A 16998-nucleotide genomic window follows, 5' to 3' on the forward strand; every position below is an offset into this window, starting at 1 on the left:
TAAATAAAAACAGTTCTCCTGCAGCAGGTCTTCAGTCAATGATGTGACACAAACTTGCTATTCTGTTCCTTTTACACACTCCCAGGAATCTTGCCTCATTCCGCTCCACTCAGGAAAGATCCTTTACTTTGAAAAACACATTTGGTGCATTTCCAAAACAATGAGCCTTTATCACTATGTCTTACAAAGACATTTCATTTTGTTCAAATACTTTTGGGTTGTATCATGGAAAGTGCATTGTGAACTATTTGCGTTGCTTTCCTCGTGCTATGAAGCTGAGCCATTTCCAAGTGGCAACATAAGCACCAGTCTGTCAAATCATGTTCTGTGTTTATGGTCAAACAATAGCGTACATTGTCCAAAAGATAGCTCTCAGACAAGGCCATTCTCCCCAGTGCTGGTGTTTTTGCTGTAGATAGCGCACCCAACAATGATCGCCGTTGCTTTAGCAACAATACTCTTGATAAAAAGCCAGCCATGACACGCTATTCACGCAACATCAGGAAGCTGTCTCCAGCACCAAACATCAGGCTGGCTCGTTCTCTGTTACAGTCACACTTGAAAAACCCTCAGTTGGCAACTTCAACTCACTGTAAGTGCTTATGGAATGAATGCAGATCAGTGTCACACGGCAAATCGTGGAACAGCTTAACGGTGAGCTCATCATTTTGAAAGCAGAAAAAAAGATCCAGAAGAATGTACAGATTTCAAGACACGCACTCTTGCATTTGCAGCAAGAAAACAGGTTCAGGTTCATGAACCTTGCTGCATGGAGTTTGCATATTCTCCCAGTTCAAAAACATGGAGATTTGGGGCTCAAAATTGACAATAGGTGTGAGAGTGGATGGTTGTTTGTCTCTATGTGGCCCTGTGACGGACTGACGACCTGTCCAGGGCGTATTCTGCCTTCCGCGACCCTCATGTGGAGGATAAAGCGGTAAAAGATGAATGAACGAAAGATTTCAATACAGCTGGTCAAGAAAGGAAATGGAGGAAAGGTAAGGAAAAAACTAGTGTGTGTGTGTGTGTGCCACATTTACCTCGCCCCACTAAATCAAACAGTCAAGTACACTGTAGTAATGACAACGCTGTGTTTGCACTGCAAATAAACCTTGAACCTCTCATACACACTCTTGCTCAGCTGTCGCATGACCTCACTGGGCAAAAATGTCACGGCCAAAGCAACAAAAAGCGTGTGTGACAAGGACGGAGTGTGAGTTTTGGCGTGTTCTTGTTTGTGTGCAAAGCTCCTAAATGGTCTGTCATTCTCTGTATTTGGTCAGGGCCGGCGCGAAGTGATGATTTAACTCTGCATTGTGCTGGACGTGAAAGTGAAAGTCAAATATGTTGGGAGGACAAAAAAAGGGCCTGGAAATATGAGGATTGTGCCATGTACCAATTCATGTCAAAATAGACCTTTTTTTTTACTGGTTTATAGAAGGCATCTAAATCGGAGTCTTTAAAAATCTGTCCGTAGTCTGGTACAACCTCACATAAAACAGCAAACTGGTGTTTTTACACGAGCTATAAAATGTTTACTCATGAGTTTGGGGAGACATGGCATTTCACCCATTTACAGCCTTTATGCTAACTGGTAGCAAATCGCAGTTTGCTTGACTTTTTTTAAAATGTCCATACAGTAAACAACATTATAGGCTTTACATTATGCATTTGTGAGTCCTTTAATAAGTCAACTCTGGTGTTTTGGTGTACATTTCTTGCTATGTTAATACTGACATTATCTTTCACTGAATCACTCAGGATCACTTTACACATTTTGGGAGTCATTTAATTCTTGTATATCACTTTTTTCATGTGGAAATTCTTACCCCTAAGCTTTTAACCTGAATATTTAAATCAATAATCTGGAATTTAACAGATTAGCGATTTGGGATTATGTGAGCTCAGCAGTAGTGTTACCACATTATCATCCGCGACCAAATCCAGTATAAAGTTCAAGCAGTTTGCTATACATGAAACATGAAAAGGCAGAGGGATTGAAAAAGCTGCTGCTCAACAGATGTGGAAGAAATTGAAAGAAACCCAAAGGGATCTTAGATTCCGGGACATTAGCCGGGAGCAATCACAATTGCTCTTTCAAAACAAACAAACAAAATGAATAAACCAAAACATTTAATGCCTTTAATTTTGAATGATTATTCAGCACTTCTACACTTCTTCATGAATTATGTTTTGTTTACTGTTACTACACTTAATGTTTGGCTTCATTATGCATAGTTATTAACTGGATGTGTATAATTGTGGCTGTAGAAGTTTGTTTTCACATCAATCTCCTGACGGAGAACACTTTGTCTGCCTTGGTCGACGTGCACTCTGTGTGCAGAATGTGGATATGATTACATACAATTTCTGAGACTTCACATATGGTCTGGTTAAGTGTGACACATTTTATGCCCTGTGGTTTTTATTATTTCAGTAGTCAACACATTACTTGCTTCCTCCTACTTATATCAGTCCTTTATCAGTTCCACAGGGGAAATTCCTTCTGAGCATTTCTCCCTTCAAACTGGCAACCTGCCACTTATAAGCCAAGTTCCCTTTGCACTTGGCCATGGGCTTGTGTCAGATTTGACGTCTCCACAGATGCATTTGGAAAGAAACTATAGGTTATAGTTTGATTAAAGTCAATCACATAGTGTCTCAATTATACAAGGACACCGAATCCTTCAGTTTCAACGATTATAAACAACAAATAAACAAGCAAACGCAAAACGGGTGAAAACACCTCAGCTTTAAACATGCATTTTCAAATTTAACTGTCACTTGTGTCAGCTTTTTAAACCGGCGACAGTACCACATACATTTTTGCATCAGTGTTTTCAAATGTGCACGTCATTCAATCCAATATGTCATGTGCAAATTTGTAAGTCAACATTCATGTTTGAAAAATGCACACAGTAGCTGTCATGAGTTTCATTAACATGAGCGAGGCCATGTGGCAGAACTTATGGACTGCGTTACGGGGTCAGAAGCTCAGACTCGATCCAGACTGTTAAAATTCACACTCTCTTCTCCGCAGAGCTGTAGGAAAATGTGATTTCATGAAAAATAATAACAATACTAATAAAAACCACAGGTCACCCATGAGCTGCTGCTCCTTGTCAGCAGCCATTCTGCCAGTGCTTCTCTAAACACAGGCATGGAAATGTGAATATGTCTGTCGTCACAGCAGAGGTGAGGGTTTGCAGCGTTTCGGTCAGCAGCTAACTGGCAATGAGTCCGATGATGGAATTTTAAAGCCTCTTTTTCGGTTTTCTTATAATTAACTATGAGTGTGAGATAAAGCTTTTAGCAATCACACGGACGTGCGCCGCCCTGTTGCTTTTGGATGTCAGTATATGGGTGTGAGCTGACTCCACTCTCCATATTTTGGTGGAAATGTAATTTGCATGAGACCTTTTGGGAGCATCATTTTTGATTTAAGGGTGTCCAATTAAAAAAAAGTGAAACAGAACAGACAGATGTTCTTTAAACGTGTCATAACTCATGCAGAACTGTCCAGTCTAAACTCATAACTTGATACAATTGTTGTATTTCTGCTCCTGGTCTCTCTCTTCTGTCTCAACCTCACCTCCGTCTTGTCCTTTCTCTCCCCCTCCTCTCCTTTTATGCCTAGTGCTTGCTCATTGTGTGACTTGTTGGGTTTCTCTGCTCTCTATAATGTTGTCAGTGCCTTGAGATAATGTATGTTGTGATTTGGTGCTATACAAATAGATTTGAGTTAATTCGGGCAGGAAAACTCTCGATATAATTGAACAATTTATTGCAAAAATGGAAATATAAATAGACTTGGCACTGATGGCTCCCCTCTTTCGATGCTTCCTAGATTGACGTCAAACCTGGATTGCAATGCAGGAAACACCCGTACAAGAGCAAGCCCAAGCAAGTCATCACAATGTCTCTTTTTTATTGCTAATAATAATAATAATAATAATAATAATAATGATAAAAACCAACAACTTTGATACATGGTTGCTTCTTATATGAATGATATTTGCTACATATTGATATTGCTACAAAACAAACAACAATTTTTTTTTTGTGAAATATGCCAAAGAGCTGTCAGTCCATCTCTTTTATCGCAAACACTGATGAGGAGGATTAATAGTGAATTCCTTACCTTTAAACCTCTCAACATAGCTGTCAAATATGGGATGCTGGAAAAACAGAGCGGCAGCTTATGTCACAAAAGACAGAACAAAGGAAGGCTTGTTGACCAGTTTGACTGTTTGACCTTAGATTTTGGGAAAGTGAGGATCCTCACTTCTTCAAAGGGCTCGTTAAGGGTTGAGTTATTAAGCTGCGCTGGTTAAGGTCAGAGTAATTTGGCGGGGAATGCTTTGTGTCAACCTTTGTGACTGTTCTCAGAAAGAAAGCTGTACGAGCATGCGTGTAGGCGTTTGCATCTGCACAGTGACATCACTGGCGGTGTGTGTTCAAGCGTCAACGTCAGTCGTAGAGCGCCGTATTCCAGCAACAGCACATCAGAGAGATTTCATAAACGCACTGACCACATAAACCGAACATGGTAATTTGATAGATGACTAAAAAACCTCGGAAAGTTCGTACTCTGATCGAGGCCAGTGCATGAGAACAATGGGCCTGTGTACTCTCTGCCTCCCATTCTGAGTAAGAGAATAATAAGAGAATATGTCGATGTTGTTACTGGCAGGATGACTAGTCAAAACTTGGTGAAATAAAACAGCCAGAGGTTAAGACACCTACAGAGTTACTGTTACTGCTTTGAACTGGGCCTGAAAAGTATGTTAAAAATCTGTATTTTACTTCTGATCTGAAATGATTTTTATCAAATAAGTTACGTCTAATAATTCAGGTTCTTCTGGTCTTAACAAGACTTGTCATGTCAGAATAGGGGAATACAATCTGCTAGTTAGGTAAGAGTAGCTGAAGTTGGATGAGATTAGGTCGCGTTTCCTCACTGTGGTCTGTGTTACGTTAAATGTCTGGTGTGAGTGACCCTGAGAAAGCACATCCTCCCTGGAAAGAACGTCAACACACTCTGTCTCTCTGCGACTGGCTTGTTTCACGCTGAACCCTTATATTACAAAAACATCTTTGTGAGAGTCAAAATGTCTTAAATGTGCAGCAAATATTGTGCACTATACAGTCCAATATGATGCACCCTGACTTTTATGCACAACCCACATGTTGAAAACATCCAGATATTAGAAAGTGCTATAAAAGTGTCCACCCATGTGCAATAGAGACATCAAACAAGAAAGGCTTGTCAATCACTTTGAATGGTGGTGTTTAGTGATAATAAAGTGACGCATACTCATGACTCCAGTTAACAGCTTCCAACTCAAATCTAATGTTGATGTCCCGCTAAAGAGTCTGATTTATGTGTATACATAAAGTATAGTGTCCTTTGTGGGAGTTGGAGTGCAAACAATAAAAGGAATGAATACCCTGATTTTGTTAGGTTTTTGGGTTTTTTTTTACTTCACACATCATGACATATCGGGTCTCCTGGGGCGTCATGGAGCTGAAAGAGCGAAGCAGACATTTGGCTCTGACTGCTGCAGGGCTGGAAAGTTAAAAAGGCGTTTAAAATTATGAAAGGCACTGGGGGTGGGGAGAACAGGTCTGAGTCAGGAGCCTGGGGATGTCATTATTGCTTGGTCTGATCCCCACTGGGATTTCAAGGGGGCGAGTACAGAGGACAGATAGACTAGATTGTATTTGTGAGACTGGCTGTGTGTTAAAGTACTCTGCAATTCACAGTGTCAGCATTTAGAGGGAGAGTCTCCAAGATTAATTTCAGTTACATAGTGGGCAAGGGATTGTTTCAGTGGATTCAGAGGAAGCAAATGTGTATGAAACATAAAAAGTAAGGAGAAAAGGGAAATGTAAAGATTTTTTAAAATGCTTTTATCTCATTCAGACATGATATGTTTGTCTGGAAGTGTTTTAACATGATAATAAAACAGTTAAAGCTAAATGTTGAGGGGTTCTGGCTCCATTTTCAAATTTAACCTCCAGGTCATGGCTGAATAAAAAATAGAATTGATGTTGAAGTGACATCATTATAGTGATGTAACATCACCTAAATTAAATCTATTTAACATTAAATGTATATTTTTGTTTTACTCCCTTCTTTGTCCAACTTAACCATTATGTTTTCTTTTTGCAATATTGTCATAAGAGCATTATTTTAAAAGGCAGCAGTGGTTTGTGTGTGTGTGTGTGTGTGTGGGTGGGTGTCGATGACATCACAAGTTGATTACTCCACCGTGTTCCTCTGAATATGGATGTTTACAAAAGTTTTTCCAGTTAAATGTGAAACCTTGGGGAAGTCACAGGAGGTTGTTTGAAGTTTGTGTGACTGAGTGTTTTCTACACGAGGCCTTAAATGCAGAACACAGGCTTGTTTCACGCTCCTATAACTCTGGACGCCGTAAACGGACCTGACCCCTCTGGCACCTAAACACACAGTCATACAGAACATACAAACATGCAGGATTTTCAGCATGTGCTCAGCGTCTCCTGCAAATTCCCATGATGACAGTACATCGCACGACTTGTTTGGTTTATGCCCTCGGTGGTTGTTTATGGAGCTGTTAATCTCAGTTTGTATGGTTATCTTGTTCTTTTACAACAAATAAAATACAATCACCCATTTTCTAAGCCAAGGAAATATCAGTTATGCCTCTTTGATAAGTGTGTGTACCCTTTGACATACTCTGGACACATGCCCTTTCACATACTCTAGGGCAGGGACTCGTATCAAGTCTCTTTGGTCATAAAAAAACAACTGAACTTATGTAACACATACAATTTGTTTTGAGTCATGCACTTAGGTCTCATGTGTACCCAATAAAGTGGCAGCCGGTCTGGTCATCTGCTCACCGTGGTTGTGACTTTTGTTGCCTCTTTATCGTGTGAATCCAGTCTGGCCATTATTCCCTGATCTCTGGCATCAACAAGGAATTCTCACCCGGAGAATTGAAAGTCACTTAAATCACCTTTCTTCCTTTTTCCAATGCTCAGATCTTGACCATGTCGACGTGCCTTAATGTGTCGAGTTTGCCTGTATTGTGAGTGGGTGATTATACATTTTAACAAGTAGTCGAACAGGTGTCCCAGTGGGCGTATCCTCCACCTCCGCAAGGATTCCTATCGTCTAAATCAGTGGACAGAAAAGTGAAATAATCTGTGGAGTGTAACAGTGCAAACAGCTCACCGTAGCTCAGGGTTTGATCAGGTGTGACAGCTAGAGCCCTGCAGAGATTCAAATTTGGCATTCGAGACTTTTTCTTTTTTTTTAAAGGATGCAGCTGAAGTGATTAAAGTGTTCCAGCAAAGAAGAACTTCACCAGAAAGAGGTGAGTTCATTCCCACGTGGAATGACGCACGTCCGACATGCCCTTTCCTCTTTCCCAAGTGTGGCCAGAGTTCAGTGTTGTCTGTGGAGATAATGGTACACATTCTTTGAATGGGCTGATGAGACCCGTGTGTCTCACGAACTGTGGTGGGTCTTACGATGATCACACAAACCGCACACAAAAACAACACTCTTTCACGCTGGAAAAATGGCGTTAATCCACTACAGATTTGAAGTCTTAAAATAGCCATTATCTTGTCATGAACAGACAGCATAATACATTTTAATTCATGTGTGTCTGACTGCTAATTAGAGCAAACACCCGATCTCTGAAAAACAATATTCATGATTGATTAGTATCATGGGGTCCATCCACTTGCAGGCAATCATACTGGTATTGGCCACAATAATGGCAGTGGGCAGAAAATAGGGGCTGCTATGTGGGATTGTATGCCAGACTGGCACAAACCATCATGAGTGTAGCACATGCACAACTCTCTGCAGTAATCAGTGTTAAGCAACCTTATATTAACCATGTTTTGCTGCGTAATGCGCTCACAGGACCCGAAAATCCCTGTGCTGCCACCGTCCAAATTCCTCTTAATGAACAAAAACAAAGAACCAATGTGAATTTAAGAATCAGACATCACCAATCAATCACCCTAATCATCAAACACATTCGTGCGCACGTGCATTTGCGCGGCCTCTTCAGAGACCTGTCAGCGCAACACTGACGATCTCCATGTCTCGAGTGGAGGTGGAACTGAACGTTAGTCGTGGAAAAAGTAATGACCGCGTTCACGTGTGTGTGTGTGCACACGTGCAGATGTCAGAGAGGCACCTGAGCTGAATCCGATCCAGTGTGGAAGTTGGCAGAGGAGAATGAAATCATAAATCTTGGAGTCTTTTTTTTCTTACATCTCTTCCAGATGATTGAAACGACTCAATGATGCAGACTTGTTGCATGTGGGTCAGAGTCTCAGACTCTATCACTGTATTTAGTATTGAGCTGTATTACTATTTCTGGGGGGTTTTCGCCACCAGACTGCTCATGCTTTATTAAAAGAAACTCAATCTGCTATTCTTGTGGTGTTGTGTGCTGCTTTTGGGTTCAGCCCGTTAAACAAGTCAGCCACTGAGGAAAAACTAACAGATTCTGCTTTGTAATAGTAACAGCCGCAGTTTATAGACTGTAAATGATGCAACACACCCCATTACTCCCATTACTGTGTGGGGTCCTTATGGAAACAGTCCAAAATGGCAAACTGTTTGCATTTATTGGTGTGTGTGTTATGACTGTTTGATGGCTTGCAGCACACATTGTTGACTTGGTGAGGTGAGTTTGTTTCCACTTTTCAGCTGATTGACGTGATAGAAACTCTGATTATGGTGAGGGAAAATGGTGTGCACTTATAAAGCGCTTTTCTAACCTTGAGTTCTGCCCTTCATTCATGTATGTGCATGTTCTAACAGCACATCTATAAATATATAACACTTGTACACAAAGCACCAACACAGTTATTTGAAATAATCTGGGATTCAGCCCGGAGGAGGTAGCAATTGAACATATAACATTTCATGCAGTTTACATTCTAGTAATGTAAGGCATTCACATTTTCTGATCAAGGAAGACATGTCTGGCATAGTATCAGCATCAAATCACATAGATTTTCATTTGACACATTTGTTTTTCCCAATTTATATTCCTTTTTGGTTGCTGTCAGTCAGTCAGTCGATTGACAGGAACATTAAACTTACAAGATTTTGTCATATTTCAGCAGGAACTGTTTAAAACTTGTCATTTTAAAAATGGGAGTGTTGCATGTGGAATGAAGGTGTTACAGTCCTCTAATATACAGAGTTTATATGATCTATTTACTTTGTGCTGTGTACAACCAGGTTGTAGCCGTTTCTAATTTGTCAATGACAATGACAGATGCCGCAAAGTCCCTGTGATCTGGAATGAGCCGTAATGAAACAGGCTCTTCAGTTCCATCAAACTGATGTTATCCTGCAAGGGGTAATTAAAATAAGCACCTGAAACAAAGCAAGGATAAATCAAAGCAAGGGGGCTTAAGTAGAGCTTGTAATCTGCTTAATCTGTCCTCCAATTCAGACTTCAGGGAGCTAGAGAAATTACAGGTCGGTTCACTTGGAAACAACCAACTAGGACTGTCCTGTATCAGCACCAAAGTGCACCGGAGTCATTTTATTCACAATGACAAAGAATTTCATGTATTTTTTTTTACTCGAAAAAAACAACAAAAACAAAGCAGTTATCTATCGCTGTAACACGGAGATTGCATGTGCTGTACATTTCTTCCCCTGAGCAGGTTGGCGCACGAGACAGGGGAAACTTCACCAGGGTGTATCTTGCACTTGTGTTTGTCTTTTATGGTCTTCATCTGTCATCTGCAGGATCCTGCCATAACACACTTACATCATAATCATCATCATTATCATCATCATCATCATCGTCGTCGTCGTCGTCCTCTCCACCCTAAGGAAAGTTGAACACGGTCATGTCTGCATGGTCTCAGAGGACGATGACTTGTTCTAACCATAACTATCACTATAACTTGCACCACAAATGAATAACCCCCACACACACACACACACGTAATCGGAGAGAGTGATTTGGCAAGTGTGTACCTGCTCACCTTCTCATTCTCAGTGGAAAAAGGTAAACAGAGGGGATGTGTGAGAGCCTGTTCAACACTGACCCAGGTTTCACCAGAATGCTGTTACTGAAGGGCCAATAAGTGATTTTCCAGTGTAGTTCTCCTAAAAGGTTCTTCAGCAGTCCACGCCGTGATGATTTATAAAGATACATTTGTGTAATTTGGTCTCTCATTCCAAAGTCCATTGTGAATGTTTCACTTGTACATACTTAGATTAGATCTGATTTTGTTGATCCTGCGCATGCGAAATTCATTTCATTTGTCATACTTATTCGTCTTTTTTATGTATTTGTATTATGTACTTAGCATCTGCCTTACTAGATTTTGAACCTTGTAACATTGTGCAGAAAAGTGCTATACAAATAAATCGTAATATTATTTTTAGAGATTTTAGGTTTTGACACAGCTTTCTGTTGCCAAAAAGGACATTTAATATTTTCCTTTTACTGTTGTTTCCATTTATGGTAAAACCTCTGTATCAGACACTTTCTTTCAACCATGATGGTACAACACTGATCATCCATTTTTAACTCATTACTTCTTCTGCTGCATTTAATGTAAGACATTTTTGGCACCTGTTGAATACTCCATGTGTTTACATCACATTGCAGATTTTGACAAGTGTACGTGCAGGACTGATTGTTGAGTTCTACTTGAAGCTCTTACTTACTTCTAGCTCTTATTTGTACCCAAATGTTTAAATGCACTTTTGTAAGTCGCTTTGGATAAAAGCGTCTGCTAAATGACATGTAATGTAATGTAATGTAATGAGTGGAATCACAGCTTAACCTTTGTTTAAGCTGCACATGTTTTGCCCAGTTGCTGTTGCTGATCAGTTTCTTTAATCAAAGCTTCAATGAATCTTTGCTCTTCTCAGATGGCGCCTCTGAAGGGTTTGTTCTTTAAAATTTAAGGAAGACATAAGACTCTGGTTAAATATCTCCTTGATGTGAATACTCTGTTACAGACCCTGAAAGATTGTTCTACACACTTTACACTACTTGCCTCATTTGATCACAATAGCACTGTTTCTTTCAGATGGAAATGAAAACGCTAGAAACACAATAGACAAAATATAATGGTGAGAAATGAATTCATTTGTCCATCTGCTCTTAAATCTCAGCACATTTTGTGTGTTTGTGTGTGTTGTTTTTTTACTCTTAAGTCTTTTCCCATTTATATATTGCGAGGCTGCGCGGACCCTTCACTGTTGCATGAGTCAGACGTCCCTGAGTTTCCACATGGTCATTATCCTGTCCAGACCCCTGCTGACAAATGAAAATGCCTTGTGCAGCTTGCAATGAAAATAACTCCTCTGATATTGTGATGGCAATGCTTATTTTCACAGACTTAAGCTGATATATGCAACATGGCACACTGCTGTGAGTAGGTTTGTACGCTGATGCTCTTTTGATTGTTTACCTTTCAATGTTAATCATTTTAGAAGACGTTTCACGTGAATTACTCAACAGCTGATGGTAAATGCATGTCAAACCGACCGTTTAATGGCTGTTCATCCTGCGTGTTGAATGAGGGTGAGAATAGATTAAATCCCGGGGAGAAGGAAGGAACACAAACTATAAAAGCTGATGGGGAGCACTTTCCTTACAACACCTGTGCCGCAGGGGGGCGCGTTTAAATGCCAGCGCGGAATTAATTCTTGTTAAGCTTGTAATTCCTATTGGCAGACTCACTGGTGGCGCCCACACATCCTGTGCAGGAGTGTCTCTGAACGTGATTATAAATCCCTCAGTCAGCTCAAGTAATACATTTAATGACAGATGGGGAAATTATTTAGCTTTACCCACTTAAACTCGAGTAGCAGTGACGTCTCATCAATAGGGGGCACTAGGGTGCTACCCCACCTGTTCCACACTGGTCCCACATGAAGAGCGGTACCACATGCATGCATGTGTGAGCAGAGCGATTATGCAACTTGGGGCACAGTATGCAGAAAATATGGGGAGGAATGACGCAGTTTGTTTTTGCTGTAAATCAATCTGACATTTTTCCATGAAAACTACTTCCTGGTGGCCAAGAGAGAAGGTATGGCTCTGATTTAAATGTGTATGTTTTTTGAATGCTGAATGCTTTGCAATAGGTTTTACCGTCATGATGACAAGTTTAAGAAAGAAATTCACCAGGCTTTCCATGACTGCAGGTGTCATTTTAGCTTTGTAGGATTTGCTGCATAATCAGACAGTTAATCGTGGTAATAGTTTGCAGATCCGTAATCGTGATAATTAGTTGCAGCACTATCGAAATGAAAACTGCAGTCTGCAACATTTAAACGTAAACAAATGTTAGTTCACACAAGGCTGATGACCTGCCCACATTCAGGAGCCTGCACACAGGAAGCGACAGACGGAGACAACGGCAACATTGTGCTATGAAAGTGAGACAACTCACACTACCACTAAGTGAATTCTATTGCTTAAAAACCCTGGCTCTGCACTGTTGCTGTTTACACAAACTCCCTCAATCAGGTCTGGTAGTATTGCTTGACAGAGTCTGTTCTCAAATGAAGGATGCAGCGTACAAATAACGTTAGATCATTACTGTACATGAAGGCGAAACAGAGGCAGAATAATAAAAACACCAAAGATTACACACTGCAGCTTGAAAATTAGCAACAGGAACCACTTTCAGTTCTGAGACCTGCAACCTACATTCAGCTGGCAGTGACATTTGCCACATCTGGCAATAGTAAGTTGTAGTAAATAAACCAGCAGGTCAAACACCCAGAGAAAACACACTGTCTCTCTCATTTTCTTTACACTGGCAAGTCCAAACATGCAAACATGCATGGGTTCACTTAATGCACAGTTGTAAAGGCTCCCAAAAGAGGACAGAGGGTTCATATGACGCAAGCAGTTCACGTGTGATGCAGAAAATCATCGACAAAACAAGAGGTTTACTACCAGTAGGTTTACAACATGATTAGATATGATGTATCAGAAGCATTATGTCATGTGAATTAAGAAACATTAGCAGCATTAGCAGCATTAGTGCAGTGTTCATGTAACACGTGTTATGTGACATAACAACTGTAACTCAATACATGTGAAAGGACCAATCATCTCTGGAGTTTGAACTCAAATAGGGAAAGAAACCATTTGATGGAATGTCAGTCTGCAGGCAAGCAGCACGACAGTGGTCACCCTTCAGCCTTGGTAAGTGAATTTCAGGATTGTTTCTGTGATGAAATGAATGTGTTGGTTTTATCTTAGTGTTTATTCGATGAGTGGAATGTCCCTCAAGTGTAACGCAGTATTCCCCACTCCTCTGCCATAGGTTTCTTCTGGTGAAAAGGGATATGTGCTTTGTTGCTCTGCTGGTTTAAAGCTGCAGTGCGAGGAATGTACCTTTGTACCTTGTTCTTTGAGAACAGAAATGATTTGTAGGCTGTGTCATTTTGCTATGTCAAGAAATACCAATACCAGATTGAGGGAGCGTTTTGTGTGTATCCTTAATTATTTAGCCATCATTTACTAGCGCAATGTTGCTGTTGCCTCCATCTGTGTTGACAAAATAAATCGCTTCCTGTTTGGTTGACATGAGACCTGAACACCTCTATACTGAGAAACACAGAGAGTCATTTGGCACTCAAGCACTGTGTGAACTTGTTGAAAATGGTTTATGTATATGCTGTATACACTCACACACACACACACCCACACACACGCACACACACATATATCTTTCAGTGCTTGCTCCTTGTGAAAAATGTTGGGTTTCTCAATAACTTTGTAAAGCCTCATCTGTTTTGAACTCCTTAAAACACTCCATTTTCCTCACTGCTATATTTCAGGAAATATGCCGCTGTACCGCGTGTGTGGAATATTTGCACTCCTTAGCGTAGGTTTGATTTCCTTCACACCACCTTGTGATGGGGGGAACATCCTGGTGTTCCCAGTAGATGGCAGCCATTGGATCAATATGAAGATTCTTCTGGAGGAGCTTCATGCCAGGGGACACACCATGACTGTGATCAGGGCGTCCACCAGCTGGTACATTCCAGAAAAGTCTCCCCTGTTTACATCAATAACAATTGAACTGGATGAAGCTTTAGAAGACTTTTTTGAATTGTACCTACAGGAGCATATGAGGGTATGTCATCCAGGAAGCCTCACATGATAATGTAGTATTGGAATATCATGATTTGAAAAAATAACCAGATTTTTTTACTTTATTATTTTTTTCAGCTGCAGAGAGAAGGGGGTTCAGCATTTGCATTCTTCAAAATCACCAAGGATTTTATGTCTATGCTATCTACAGCACATTTAATGTGGTCTGAGGCCCTTGGCAAAATCCTTGATGATAAAACTATGATCAAAAGCTTAATGGATTCTCAGTATGATGTTCTTCTCACTGATCCAGCCATGGCACCAGGAGTGCTCCTTGCAAAGTATCTCAAACTGCCCCTAGTGCTCAACGTTCGATGGATCACCAGTGGAGAAGGCCACTTTGCAATCGCCCCCACTCCACTCTCTTATATCCCAGTGCCAGGATCGGGTTTAACCGACAAAATGACTTTCATGCAGAGGATCAAAAACCTGTTTTTCTACAGCACTGTAGTTATTCAGCAGAAATTCATGGTAGGGCCCCACTATGATGCCATCTGTGATAAATATTTCGAGGGTGGATGCGACGTCATCTCGCTTCTTCAGGAAGCAGACATCTGGCTGTTCAGGTCAGACTATGTGTTTGAATTTCCTCGGCCCACCATGCCAAACATCGTCTACATTGGTGGGTTTCAGTGTAAACCGGCCCAACCTCTGCCAGCAGATCTGGAGGAGTTTGTTCAGAGCGCTGGGGAACACGGAGTGATCATCATGACCCTGGGAACTTTGGTTAATGCTTTACCCAAAGAGGTGACAGATGAAATTGCCAGCGTGTTCGCCAAGTTGCCTCAGAAGGTAAAGTGACAATTGTTCAAATGTGCAATGGTTTGTATACTGAATTTGGTTTGTACACAACTGTTCTGGATTAAACTTTACATTATGATATTAACACTTACTGCACAGTGTAATGATAATAGAAAAATGAGAGCATCTGTGTTCATCTTCCTTTTACTCTGTAATCAATTTTGTAGAAAGATAGCAACTAAATGTATGGACTGTTGCACTTTTCCATTGGTGCATGTACTTTTCCTCACAGCACTTAAATTACTTGTATCCTTCCCACAGACTGTAGATAAAATAACGATTGTAGTCTTCCAGACAATACTGGCTGTCAGTCACATTGGTGTCCACTCATATTATGTGCTGCGTTTTTATCATCTATTTTCCTCTAAATGGGAACATAACTTACAAAACAGACATCATGTGCTATTGAAGAAGACCTGGAATAATGTATTTGAGTCCATGAACATTTACTGATGTACTGAAATCAAGTCAGAAGTAGGCATAGACTTCTATTCAAACACAATTTTAGCTCAGTCACACCTGGTGGCTAACTGCTACTTGTCTGCATGGGCTTCACATTTCAAACCAGAAGACTATGCCATTTTTATATCTAGTCTGTGCTCTTTATAGGCTTCTTGCTACTGTTATATCTTTATGACAGCGACCAAACAACAATATAAACACCTACAATCTAAGGGAAAGCAAAGGTTGTTGGGTTCTTCTGCTAATCATCTTGTACACAAGATGCTCTTGCCTCACTGTCTCTCTGCTGTCTGATGGACTCTTCTTGTTTTCTGATCAGGTGATCTGGAGGCACAAAGGGGAACGACCCTCCACTCTGGGCAACAACACACTGATCGTGGACTGGATGCCGCAGAAGGACCTCCTCGGTCACCCACAGACCAAAGTCTTTATAGCGCATGGGGGAACCAATGGAGTCCAGGAGGCCATTTACTATGGTGTCCCTGTCTTGGGGATTCCCTTGTTCTTTGACCAGTTTGACAACCTTCTGCGTCTGCAGGAGAGAGGAGCTGCAAAGATCATTCAGCTGGGTGAAGTTAATGAACACAGGCTTGAACAAGAACTGAAGGAGTTGCTCTTTGAAAAGTGCTACAGAGAGAACATCCAAAGACTTTCACGTTTGCACCGAGATCAGCCAATAACACCCATGGATCAGGCCATCTTCTGGGTGGAATTTGTCATGCGCCATAAAGGAGCTCCCCACCTGCGTACAGAGGCTTATAAGATGCCCTGGTACTCATACTACAATGTAGATGTACTGCTAGTACTGCTGACTGCAGTGGCTGTATCGCTGTACTCTGTTTTTGTCCTTGTCAGATGTCTGTGCTGCAGAAGTAGAAGGAAACCCAAAACCAAACAACACTGAGAGGTCAAACTTGTGTAGAAATATGCTTCAACAGGTTCTCTGAAGAACTGGTGTGTGACCATTTTAAGTGAGATTTATGTTTTAGGATCTCATTGGAGTTCGTTTTAATTTGCCAACATCTGATCCAGTCTTAATTGGACCAATAGAATTCCATAGAATTCTGTATTGTTTCATCACTTATTTACATCTTAAAGTGTCTCATTTTTAAGCCTTTGTAAAAATAACGATCAGACTAAGCTACCATGTAAGATGTACAAATAAATTAATCTCTCTTCAGTTTCAAAATCATTTGTCACCGTGGCAGATTTGTGGTGATACAATCATTAATCTCATTGCGTCATTTCTTTAATTTTACATTCAATGTTACACTAAAATATTTGAAGCAAAATTCAGATCACTGTCTCTATTAATCAGTGTTGTATACTATTTTGAATAGTCTCACATGTGTCACTTTGATACAAAGGTAAATGCATTTTCATCATTATAAATGGAACATTTTGACAGACTATTGCACAAAATTCAGTTTTTTTGATGTATCACATGTCCACATCCCCCTTTCCAAATACTGAACTAATACAAGAAATATTGTGCGCTGAAAAGAACATGCATCTGTGTATAGTCTCCCTTGATTTTAATGATGTAAATCTTAAAAAAAAT

General features: G+C 40.5%; 1 protein-coding gene across 1 annotated transcript; it reads left to right on the forward strand.

Annotated features, from left to right (window-relative positions):
• The first annotated feature begins 12933 nt into the window (after positions 1-12933).
• Positions 12934-16629, forward strand: LOC122779184 (UDP-glucuronosyltransferase 2C1-like). Its single transcript, XM_044041313.1, has 4 exons — positions 12934-13220; positions 13859-14157; positions 14253-14966; positions 15757-16629. Exons 1-4 carry the CDS (start codon positions 13172-13174, stop codon positions 16339-16341), a joined length of 1647 nt encoding a protein of 548 aa, XP_043897248.1. The 5' UTR covers positions 12934-13171; the 3' UTR covers positions 16342-16629.
• The last annotated feature ends 369 nt before the right edge of the window (positions 16630-16998 follow it).

The sequence above is a fragment of the Solea senegalensis genome, linkage group LG13, assembly GCF_019176455.1.
Source record: "Solea senegalensis isolate Sse05_10M linkage group LG13, IFAPA_SoseM_1, whole genome shotgun sequence".
NCBI lineage: Eukaryota > Metazoa > Chordata > Actinopteri > Pleuronectiformes > Soleidae > Solea > Solea senegalensis.

Excerpts from the sequence above, each read along its gene's own strand:
- LOC122779184 (XM_044041313.1), top strand. The coding sequence starts at position 13,172 with ATGTCAGTCTGCAGGCAAGCAGCACGACAGTGGTCACCCTTCAGCCTT. Across the intron at positions 13,221-13,858 it reads GTGGTCACCCTTCAGCCTTG|GAAATATGCCGCTGTACCGC; the intron begins GTAAGTGAATTT and ends GCTATATTTCAG. Across the intron at positions 14,967-15,756 it reads TCGCCAAGTTGCCTCAGAAG|GTGATCTGGAGGCACAAAGG; the intron begins GTAAAGTGACAA and ends TTTTCTGATCAG.